Source organism: Psittacula echo (genome assembly GCF_963264785.1).
Source record: "Psittacula echo genome assembly, chromosome: 5".
NCBI lineage: Eukaryota > Metazoa > Chordata > Aves > Psittaciformes > Psittacidae > Psittacula > Psittacula echo.
Genome location: NC_137739.1, coordinates 81,317,870 through 81,330,140, shown reverse-complemented (window position 1 = coordinate 81,330,140; position 12,271 = coordinate 81,317,870). Strand labels below are relative to the sequence as shown.

General features: G+C 42.4%; 1 protein-coding gene across 1 annotated transcript in view; it reads right to left on the bottom strand.

The window, feature by feature from the left end:
• CDAN1 (codanin 1) overlaps positions 1–12,271 on the bottom strand; it is a 29,723-nt gene that overhangs the window by 5,289 nt on the left and 12,163 nt on the right. The window contains exons 10-22 of the mRNA XM_080619229.1: positions 11,341–11,416; positions 10,079–10,287; positions 9,202–9,316; positions 8,249–8,392; positions 7,406–7,572; positions 6,753–6,834; positions 6,047–6,136; positions 5,163–5,217; positions 4,019–4,152; positions 2,950–3,053; positions 1,759–1,908; positions 1,245–1,308; positions 681–759 (exon numbers count right to left, since the gene is read on the bottom strand). Of these exons, the coding sequence (XP_080475355.1) occupies positions 681–759; positions 1,245–1,308; positions 1,759–1,908; positions 2,950–3,053; positions 4,019–4,152; positions 5,163–5,217; positions 6,047–6,136; positions 6,753–6,834; positions 7,406–7,572; positions 8,249–8,392; positions 9,202–9,316; positions 10,079–10,287; positions 11,341–11,416 (1,469 nt within the window). The remainder of the gene's footprint in view (positions 1–680; positions 760–1,244; positions 1,309–1,758; positions 1,909–2,949; positions 3,054–4,018; positions 4,153–5,162; positions 5,218–6,046; positions 6,137–6,752; positions 6,835–7,405; positions 7,573–8,248; positions 8,393–9,201; positions 9,317–10,078; positions 10,288–11,340; positions 11,417–12,271) is intronic.

Genomic DNA, 12,271 nt, shown 5'->3' with positions numbered 1-12,271 from the left:
CACAGTAGCTAAGCCAGGAAGCGATATCAAAGCAGAAAGCTGAATCAGCATGATCCGGTTCAATCACTGTGCCCATGAAAGTTGTATGTTTCCTACCAAAAATAAGTTTTGACCAGAATCCAAAACACTAAACTCCTGTTGCTGCAAATGGTGCTGTATATCCCTCCCCAGATTCTTGGCACAACCTCCTAAAAAAATGGGTTTTCAGAGATTCTGAAGTGTTGCCAGAGCATTATTACAGAGTAGAACTATAGCTGCCTTCAGCCTGCTGAAGACACAGTCCAAGAGGAGCTTGTTTTACAGAAGATTTGAGAAGCATTCTGTGCATGTGGACCAGCTGTCTCTAACATACATCTGAAGCGCTGAGACAACTTCAGCCTAGATGACATTTTCAGAAGCAGCTTTCCACAGCATTCATTCTCACCATCCTATGAGCCTCCATAACTAAGAATGACTTACATGGTGCCAAGCCTGAAAAATCCCTGAAGAAGGTTCTTGGAGCTAGAAATCATTCCTCTTATTCCTAAACAAGGAGGGACAGAGCAACTGCATGCTTCCCACTACAAGAAAAATGAGTAGGACCAAGTACTTTATAACACTGGAATAAATTCTACCCTTGATCTCAAAAAGAGAGTACAAGACACGGGTTAGAAGCCCCAGTTAAGGGTAAAGAGACTCACCTGCAATGTTAGCAGAAAGCCAGCCACAGGCTTTCTCAGTAGCCAGATCCACTGCAATGTCTTCTGCACAACTTAAAACCTTTACAGGGAGGATAACAAGCAATAGGAGATTTACCACCAGCCACAGCACTACAGTCAGTGAGAAGTCAGAGGGAAGTCTAGAGGGGAAAAAATGCTTAATTTTGGCATGCAACATTTAAACAGAGCATCACCACCTCTGTGGGAACCACTACTCTGAGCAATAGGACTGACCCATTTTGATTTCCTGAACCTCATCAACCCCACACAAACCCCACCAACTCTTGGCGAAGTTGATACTAAAACAAAAGCATTATCCTTGCAAAGTAAGGTAACTTATACACCATTCTAGTCTCAACAATTAGCTAGTGGCTAGAGCATCACTTCAGCCAGAATATCCAAGGCAACCTGGCAGAGATGAGCTCTTCCTCCTATTAATGAGGCATCAACAATTCCATTGGCTTAAGTAATTAAGGGATAAGTGAAGAAACAATGGGAAAATGGTAATGACCCAGGCCTTTAGTAAGTTTTAGTGAGAATACATACTGCTGCAGATGTCTCTTCTGGCAATAACACCCTTACCGCCTCAGGACCTTTCTTTTTGCAAAATCTGCAAGAAAAGAAACAAAATGTGCCACAGGATCAGTCAAAGTTCTTGGACAGCACTCAGAGTTTCATTAATACATCAACTTTCACACATTCTCTTACAGTCAAAACCAGTTGGAAGACTGCAGTGAAACAAGTCAGACTAAAAGAACCAGACAAGGAAAGAGCAATTGCAAGCCACCAAGCTGCAATACTCAGTTTTCCAAAGACTGGGAGATTGGAATAGCTGCAGTGGAGGTCCATTTGGAGATGGCTGCAGAGGGACACATAGCACCTTTATTCATTCCTACAAATATGGCATTAACTCGCTGGAGGCACAGCAGTCACCCTAAGAAGAGCAGAGGTCAGGGTTTATAATTACCAGAACCTGAGCAGGCCAAGTCAAATCAGGCTTACAGATTCTGTAGTAAGAAGAGAAGGCAAGGCACAAGTTAAAATAACTTTTTCTCCTTACTCTCTGCCTTTGATGAGTGCCTGGGCCCCTTCCTCATAGAGATGAGTGCACACCTCTTCAAGCAGCTTGTCATGATTGGCATCCTCCTCCTTTACTTTATCCTGCAACATGACTTCAGCCCTTTGAACCAACTCTGCTACCAGTGTTGCTCTGTAAAAATACAAGAACAATCTCACAGACTGAAATCAGTACGATCAATAGCACTGCACACTGTTATCAACTGGTTTCCCCTATTTAGGAGGATATTCATCTCAGATGCAATACACCACTCAGCTAAATGAGTCAGCAGTGTCCAAAGAAGGCCAACCTTAAACTAGGCTGATGTCTGCAACAGCGCAGCCAGCAAGTCAAGGGAAATTACCGCTTCCCTTGCCACTGCAAAGCTGCATTTGGAGTAACATGTCCATCTTCGGGACCCCAGTATGAGAAAACCATTGACAATTTGTGTGACTGCAGGAGAAATGGAAAATAATCATTTAGGTAGCTGGGATGCTGGAACACACGACCTACAAGGAGACTGGAGAAGCTGGTTTCACTTGGCCTGGAGAAGAAAGGAAGGTGAAGGAAGGGTTACAGAGAAGACAGAACGAGACTCTCCCAGGAAGTGTGCAGCTAAAGGTTGACAGGCAACACACAAGCTGCCCACAAGGGAAATTCTGATAAGATATAAGGAAACAGTTTTCACAAAGCCTGGGAAAATTAAGCACTGGGACATGGTACCAAAAGGCTGTTGAGTTCCCATCAGATTTTCACACCTTGAGTGGAAAAGGTGGCAAGCAACCTGATCTAACTTGAAAGCTGGCCTTGCTCTGAGCAGGAGTTTGGATCAGATGACCTCCAAAGGTCCCTTCTGACCCAAGATCTTCCTATCATTAGCAAGAACAATCTGAAAGTAATATGAAAGAGCTATCAAATCTCAAAATGCATTACTGTGTTCACATTCCAAATGTTCCACAGTCATACAGCCATCCTCTCTGCATCCTTTCACAAATTCCCGTCTATGATGGCAATCAGATGCTGCTGGACCTCACTATCACAGCCTTATACAGCCTTGGTGTTCTGCTATCCAGCATACTCTGAGGGAAGTTTTCCTTCCCCCCCATACACACAATTTTAAAGGATCAACTCTTTGCTTCATTAGGGTAAAGTTACTTCTTAAGTTACAGAACTTAAGAAGTTACCAGCACTTACTTGATATGCTTAACACAGTTAGATCCCACCCTCTCTGCCACAAATTCAACTGTTCTGCGTAGGGAGGGAGGCTGGTTGTGGAAGAAGGCCTGTTCCAGCTCTACCTGTTCAAAAGAAAAGTGCTAGAATTGAGTAAAGGACTCTACTCATATCCTCCTCTCCTCAACACAGGAATGGACAGAACTTCTTTCCGGAATTGTGCTGAAAGGAACACAATTTCCCTATGCTACAACCTTCTTCTACTGTAGCATTCAGCATTCCTGTCAAATATTTGTTCCCTATTTCCTTCTAACCATTTAACCCAAAGCTCATTATCAGGGTTTATGACACTATAAAAACAAACGCCTAGTAAAGGGAAGAATGGGAGTGTTCTGACAGCATCTACTAGTAGAGAGTCACCACATAGGGTTTGTTTCTGGAAAGAAAGGATCTTCTTCTTTTAATTATAGGCTGGTAATCCTTGTAGGGTCATACACAGTTCATTCTTTCAGTGAAGGCGTGGCTACAATCTAACCAAAACAGTATCAGAAACATATCAACATTTTACATTAACGAAGAGGCAGACAGGAACAGGCTAGTTGTTCCAATTGCAAGAATGCTTCACAGAAGCATAGAATGGTTTGGGTTGAAAGGGACCTTAAAGCTCATCCAGTTCCACCCCTCTGTACAGGCAGGGATACCTTCCATTAGACCAGGTTGCTCTGAGCCCTATCCAACCTGGCCTTGAACACTGTCAGGGATGGGGCAGCCACAGCCTCCCTGGGGAAACTATGCCAGGGCCTCAGCACCCTCACAGAGAAGAACTGCTGCCTAATATCTAATCTAAATCTCTCCTCTTTGAGTTTACTGAAAGATCTCAACACCCACATGGTATCCCAATCACATGACTATAACAGAAGAATGAGGAGTAAGTAACACTTGTAAGTAAGTAATACTTGACCGTTAAACACAACGTTCCCTGCTGCCCATGCTTTTCTTTCCCTGTCATTAGGACACCACTGTGTACCCCACCCTCACACAAGCAGTTTCTCCTGACCTGCTCCCCCTTGGGATTCCCAGATTTCATTACCTGCAGTTTCCGCTGTGTGACAGAAGCTTTGGGTGCCAAGGACTCTGCAGCTGTGGGAGTGATTTTCCTTATAAAACCACCATTTTTTGCTCCACTACCAGCCACAAAAGAGGTAAGTAGTTTCCGCAGCTCCCCTGTACAGAAAAACATGCAAAAGCAGTCATTGTCCCCATAGGCAAGGGAATAAACCAAAACTCACGAGAGATTTTCACATTGTCAGTCCTGTTTCCAGAGCATATTCTCTCAGCTTCAGTCAAAACAGAAGTTTCAGAAAAGCAGAGGGACATTCCACACATTTAACTGGCAGAGCACAGTAAGGCAGGAGAGGCTCCTGAGATAGAACAGGTGGCTTCCAAAAAGCTCCCTGGCACAAAGGAGGACTTGTTCAGAAGGATTAGGGAGCAGTCATCTCTATGCACCCCTTTCAGCATGGCAAGCAAGAACTGTAAAGTCTACAAGGACAAGGCAAGCAGAGTTACACAAAATTCCAACAGGGTCAGGAGAAAATACCTGGGAAAAATCTTGAAGACATGTTCAACCCCCAGATGTCATGATGCAGGTTTACCACAGTTTTCCTAGCAACTAAATCCCAAGAAGCAGAGCACCACCCCACCACCTGGGACTCTATTGTCTAGAGAAGGATTTCACCAGTGGCACTCAGATATCAGGAAAAAGATCTCAACCAACCACCTGATAAAGCACCAGGGCATAAAAGAATTCTTTCCCTCTGCCCCGCACCAGAAATATTCTTAAGGATCAAGGCATTCCTCACAGTACAAACACCTCTCCCTAGACCAAGGGATGGAAAAGTTGTGTGCTTACTTCTTATAATGCTTCCTTATAGTTTATGAGAGAATCAGTCCCCCTGTCCCTCTGCATTCAAGCTCTATAGATCAACTACCCTGACTGCGTAGCCTCCCTTCCCCAGCTTCCATTCACAGCTGCACGAGCTTCTGCAATACAACTGAAATACAACTACAAGGTTGATTCATACACAACTGAGGCCTGAAGTTGTGTGGAGGGCTAAGAAAGATGATCCAAGGACTCACAATGCCAAAAGACAAATATAAATAAAAATTTAAAATATTAATAAATATATACTAATATGTTTTATTTCTTTAGCAAATACAAATCAAATACTCACCAAGATAGGGACAGCAGGTATAAAGTAACTGCTGATCCACCAAGGGTACAGAGTCCTGGTGAGAAAAGGAAGGAAATGCTGAAAGGAGACAGCAGGAAACAGTCTTCAGCAAGTCAGAAATCCCATATGCAGGGAAGCAGGCAGGTTTCACAGCTGCCTTTCCATGAAAACAATAAAAATAACTGGATTCCAAATCCACAGTAAAATTAGGAACTTTGCAGCCCAAGTGTTCAGTCCAGCCCTGTAACACACAATGAGCGCTCTACATGCAGCTAGTGTAGCTCAACCTTTCCTTCTGACCACTGCCAAAGCCCAGCTGAAAACTGATGGTTACAGAGTGGAACCAGGACTGCTGCCACAGCTGCTACTCATGAAAGAGAAACCTACCCATGAAGGAGAATAAATGCAGCACATCGGCTATACATTACACCTCCACAGGTGTCTCCATCACCCAGGCTCACTCGAACTGCACTGTGGAGTAATGTCACCCCAGTATTACACAGCACAGCCAGAGGCACAGGGCAAAAGCAACTTCAGACCACATCCACATGTGCAGTGTGCACTCATTTGGGTGGGGGGGTACCAAACCCAACAATAAAAAGCAATCCTCCAGCATAACTGGGCATCTTATTCTGCAAGCCATTGCAGCAGATGACTCAGCTCTGCCTGACAAAAGCCCCAGAGCTGTAACACACACAGTTTGCAATCCAGGATGCAACATAATTGAGGTACTTGGACAAACTGGGGCATCACATCCATTGGCCTATGTATGCTCAATGAAGCTGCACTGAAGTCAAGTTCCTGATAAAATCTGAAACTCCTGAGGACATGGTAGGTCCACCCTCATCAACAGATTGAGAGGACATGCTACTGCCCTAACTCACCAAAGCCTGAGCAGATGTCACAGTATCCATCGTCAACCGCTCCTGTCTGACGTCAGTGGTAAAAAACAACTCTTCAGGGACTGATGGAACCTGAAACAAAACTTCCAGCAGTTACAACCCAAACAGCAGTCAGTAACTTACACCATTTCTGACAGAGAACAATAAAATCTTATCAACCTCCCACCCACAAAAAGCCAGATAGTGCTAACTGCCCTCTCTGCCCTAAGAAGAGTCTTTCCATAAAATTAAAGACTTAGTTTGATCACAATAACATAAGCCACCTTCCTTCCCTCACTTACAGCATCTTGTACCTTTCCAACAGGTTCCTGCTAAGCAGTTACCTTATTTCCAACTGGACGCAAAAAAAGGATTTTTGAAGTTCACCACATACCATCCCTTTATCAGACAAAAATTCCCCAATAATTCAAGGCTGCCAGCTAGCACTCCATCTTTGCACAAGAGCTTCCAATTCTAACAGGAATCAGCTGACAGTTTAATTACAAGGATGCAGATTTGTAAGTACAGAATGTATTTCAGCAGCAATTACAATTCCTATTGGGAAGAAAATATATCTTGCTTCACAGAATTCCACTAAAGGAAAATAAGTCTCCATTAGAATATGGAGGATTCTTTAATCCATCTAAATACTATTTTCTATTGAATTCTGTGTCTTTAGGGAAGAACTGTGTCCAGAAGGAGACTCTACCTGAAAAAGCCAACCCAGAACAGCAAGGATCAGCAGCTTGTTCAGGAAACTCATCTCCTTATCTTCAGAAAGGACCATTAACCTGCCAGGCAGCAAAAGCAGCAGGAGAGAGTGTTAGATTTCAGTAGCTCTATTTTTATCACAAAAAGAATTCACAAACCACTCACTTTCTAATTATTCTATTTGTCACCATGTACACATTCCTTGTCTGCCTGAACAGTGGAGAGCAAGCTCTACTTTTTTGTACATATGCATCTGAATAACATGCTGCTCTAAGAAAAGACTGTATTAGGTAACTCTCAAGAATGTGCCTCATGTATATAAAAAAAGAAACCTAGGGCATTATTTAGGCATAGGAGACCCTGTAGGTTTAAGGCCCAAATTCAAGGTTTTAAATTCACAGCTGCAGATGGAGAATGAGTGAACACACATTTAAAGAATTTTGTTTACTTTATGAAAAACCACATATTTAAATCAAATATTAATCTCTGAGTTTAGGATGTGCTCCCTTTGCAGCTTTTTGTAATATAAGAGTAGTTCTCTAAGAATCCCAAACTAGGGAAAGCGTGCATTCTCAAACACCAGGCACCTCAACTAAGCAAGCACACCTTCAAAGGAAAGTCCTTAACAAGTATCCTTTCCTAGGCTCTTACCTGTATACCTGCAGCAAGAGACAAAACACTTTCCTGTAGTAATCAAGGAAAGGAGCAATATGATCCACAAGGGAAAGGTACTCCACAATCCAAGGAATAGTGAGGATGGAACGATGATCCTGAATAGATTGTCTCAGAAGCTTCAATACATCCAGTACCGGCAGGGTCTTAATGGACAACAGAAGTCAAAGCAGCAGCTTCAAGTTACCTTTTGATACTTAAAGAAAAACTTAATCTATATTTTGACTTTTCTTTCTAGGATTTCATCTTCTGTACAAATGAGATGTGACTTCCTGGCTAACGAAAACCAGGAACTGGTTTCTTTGTGTTTCTTTGCACATGAGTAGAGGTAAAAACCACACTATGATGGCAACCAGAGGTCCCACTGGGCCTTTCAAAATAAGGGCTATAAGTCTGACTACTTATAAGTGAAGCCAAGGTCTAACCGCTGTCTCCTTGCATTCAGTATGATATACTGTGAGGAGACCGGTGTGAAACTACACCAAAAGCATTCCTGGTAGCTGGATTTTATGCTATAAATACAAGTCTTCTTAGCTAGGTCAGAGCTCTGGTATGACAAGCCCAGATCAGCAGAAATAACAGAAGAATGAGTACTTCACCATCAATGCATTGCTCACTCTTTTCTAGCTTTCACAAACTCCTCTGTCCTTTTTCCCAACCCCAGAATATGCACTAGGGGCACAGAACAGTATAACATCATCACAGGAACCACAGGCTTGCTCTGAAAGGGCATAACTATTCATCATCCCCTCCTGGGATTAGAAAACCTGCCTGTCAAGCAGAAAGTCACAGTGGATTTTTTAGAAGAGTTTGGTTTCTTACTTGGTTTCTCAAGGCTACTGCAGAGTCTTGCAAGTCTCTAGTTGGTTGCTCCACAGTGCGATATGGCAAGAAAACAAGAAAGCCCAGGAACTTGGCGAGGAGTCGCAGGCTTAACAGGACCACAGTGAAACGCTTCTTTTCATCCTGAAATGAAGAAAAGCAAGCTGGGGTAATGCTACCCTAAACTGGCAAAGCAACAACCAACAGAAAACTTGCACTCCCTTCATGTAAAAGGACCACATACCTTCCTCACTGCTTTTAATAAAGGTAAGTTTCCAAAATACATATTTATCAAGCATTTTAAATTGCTTCTGCCTCCACTGCTTCACTTGCAGCAAGAAGAAATTAATTCAAGAGCTTTCTAAAACAAGCAGCTGCTGAATCACATCTTCATACTAACAACTTTGGAGTCAATGAGATGGCAGAGAGCTGATCTCATGTTGCCTCCTTCATACCATTACTGCTGTGCAACTCTTTATGAACCTTTGGCTGCTACTTTGCTAATAGACTATAAGCTATAACACCTCTGACAGGTACAGATGAGTGTAGAAACAGATATAAACAGGGCTGACTACAAATTCATTCTAACTAATATTTTCATACATGGAAAAGCAACAAGTAGCTACTGCACCTGAGTGCAACAACTGGACTCATTACTTCATGGATCTAACACAGGGTACAAACATCCTAAAAAGAGGCTCTTGCTTTCCAAACTATTGTGCATCATCTCTTATGACACAGTTCTATGAAGCACCCTGAAGCACGCAAGTAAACAGGAAGGGGCTCAGACATCCGTAACAAAGTTGCAAAGTTACGACAAAACCAAATGAAGAAGCTCTTGTAAATACAGCAGTAGTATCTCCAGGCAACTCACAATCAAGCCAGTAATTCTTTAGGTACTGGAACAGCTTGAGGAAATTCCTGCCAGATGTGTTTGTAAAAAACGAGCATACCTGCTCATCCATATCTGCTTCCCCATCGCTGTGCTCATGCTCCACCAGAGTAAGGCCATTCAGTTCAAGTATCTTCAGGCACAGACTGTCCATCAGATGCTGATTGAACTGGTAACTTCAGCAAAAGATGAAGATGAGTCAGACTGGGTTGAAAACAGCAGTAAAACCTCAACTAACACACTGCAAAATTTCACGCCTGTCTCATGAGTTGTTACAAGCATCAGCACACATCCAGTGTAAGAGGCTGACAGACAAGAAAGCAAAGCGCAAGTCTAGTACTGGTTAACACCCCCTTCTTTTCCACTCTTATTTTTTACTTTTTTGAACAGATGCTATTTAGTAAGTCCCAGCATAAGGTTAATAACATGGATCTGTTGAAGCAGGAAGCGGTAAAATAACTGAAGATTCAAATCTCCCATAGATCACAACTCCTCCATGCTGTGGATTGTGAAAAACTTATTAAACAAAACCATGAACCTTTATCCTGTAACTCCTTAGCTTCACGCACTATCACACAAGAAACACCTGGCCACTCCAGTGCCCTTGTTAGGCAGCCTTGCATGCCTTGACACTGGGAAATACTGATGGCCAGTGACAAGATATTATGGTTTTACAGAAGGAAAATGATTACCATATGGCCTAGCCTGATGTAGCACACAAATACACTCTATGCTCCAGACACAACCTGCTTATTAACATGTTCACCATGCAAGTCGGCCAAGAACACCAAGTGTGGTATTATGCAGCTTAAAAACGTATCTGCTATGCTTTGTCTAGGTTACATCATGCCCCAAGCTCTCCACACAACTCTCAACATGCTGATGCTCCCCACTTGCACACACATTCCACAAAGCAAATAGCAGGCATGGCAGCTAACCTTCCTGCACTGAGGATGAAGTCCCTGAAGAACTGCTGGCACCCTGGGAATGAAGGGGGTGGACAAGGTCCTCTGATGCTCTGAGGAACAACAAATCTTTCCTGCAGCCTCTTCAGACGGCTCAGATTATCAGAACCAAGCATATTAAGGACATCCTGGTCTGGGGTGTCTCCCGAGCTTGCGCCACCACCAACCGGACCTTTACACATCTTCAGGAGGCAGAAAGAGTGGCAAGTGGAGAATTTGTAATAAGGCATCATTTCACTTCATCTCTCACCCCAATATTCTCCCTTCCACAAGACTTGGTTTTCAGAGAAATCCAAGCATGACCTTTTCAGGCAGCCCATGTACAGAAAATCTCTGTTCCACATGTAAACATGTTACCCACCTTGGCTATAAACAGGTGGCCTAGAGGTCTGGATAGATGGAATGCTGACCCTATACATCAAACTCAGGCATATCTAGCAGGCTACACATGGATATGTGCAGAGAACAAATCACTGGCACGGTCTTTATGAACCACTCAGTAGGAAGATCTTTAGCTCAGCCTCCAAAGACTGTGATACTGCACTATACATTCCCACACCAGGTTTTCCTGGAATTTCCACAGTTAAATAAAGCTAAAGATATGCCCTTCCCTCAAACGTAAAGACAGTACTAAAAGCTCAAAGAATCACTACATTGCAGTGCTGTTTTATGTCTGCTTTGCTATCCAAAAGGAATCCACCAATAAGCCAGCCATTTATAGAGAACACACTGATATCTATACTTCAGTCAGAAGCATCTTTTCTTCCTTCATTTCTCCAAGTTACAGTGAAGTCAGATGATGCTTGAAACTGGCCAAAAAGACCCTGTAGACTACAACTGCAATACTACATAAAAAAAAGAGGATGTTGCAGTGTAACATAGGAGAAAAACTCTTTGAAGGTAATACTCTCATGTTTCTAATCAACATATCTGAGGACTGCATTTGATACATGTCAAAAGTAATAACCATGAAGAATGAATTCTTACAGCTTATGATGTGCTCAGCACACCTTATTCCTGATTTATGCCTGATTTACACACAGTTCATTACTATTTATCACTGATCTGTATTTCTGGAAAAGGAAGGAAATTCTCATCCCAAAAACTTGGCTCTCCCAAAAATGTTTCAATAGGAAAATCTCAAAGAAACTTGCAAGACACAGTTTGTTTTCTCAGGTCAAGGGAGGATAAAATCAGCTTTGATGTGCATCTTCATTAAAAAACAAGTAATTTACCTGGATAAGCTGTTTCTGAAAGAGCCTGGCAAAATGGCTGTGGTTGCAGGTTGCAGATAGGTGAGCCATCATGGCCCTGTGAAAGAAAATCACAAAAATGCTGACTGGATCTCTGTAGTACAAAAAGAAGTGTTGTAACCTCAAACTATACCAAAAACATAAAATAACTGCTTTTAAGAAAATGTTCTCCAAAGGCCACTGCAAAAAGCAACATCTTTATAACCAAGTTTCCTATTTGCTGACCATGGAAGCAAAAAAATTCTCCCTGAGCACCTGCAGAGCAAACACAGGTCTGAAGTTAAACTGCTCTCTTCCCATCCTGCAATAATGCTGTTACTTAGGAAGAAAATCAACTCATTCAGCTCCTATTCTCCCCTCTGCAGAGCAGTGAGTTGAGAGTTCACACGTATGCAAGTAAGAAAACACCAATTAGCAGTACTTCTGATGCCCAAAGAAACATTGCTCAGTTTAAATCTGAGAAAGCCTTGAGCCCCACATAGGCCTTGTTCTGCTCCTGCGGTGAAAGTCACCTATGTAAATTGAGTAGGCTGATGGTTAAGACTAACACAGAAACCTGCAAGGCAACTGCTTCCAAGACCATATATACTCTATTTTGATAAAACAGTAAATGAATCAAACAATTGGCTTAAACAGAAAAGAGTGACATTTATCTTGTTTTCAGAGCCAATACACTAGATTCCTCTGAAATAATTAGAACTAAAAGCTTCTGAGCATATAATACACTTGTACACGGTTAAAAGGAGGGAGGCATTAGAAACATGAAATGCACAGTGCTCAGACCACAACAGACTGGCTTTGAGAGTGGCTTTCTGTTGCTAGTCACAGAGAACAGAGACAGAAAGAGATTGATCAAATTGGGCCCTTGCCATTTATGGCTTGTTTCTTTAACAGAATAGTTAATACTTTTAAA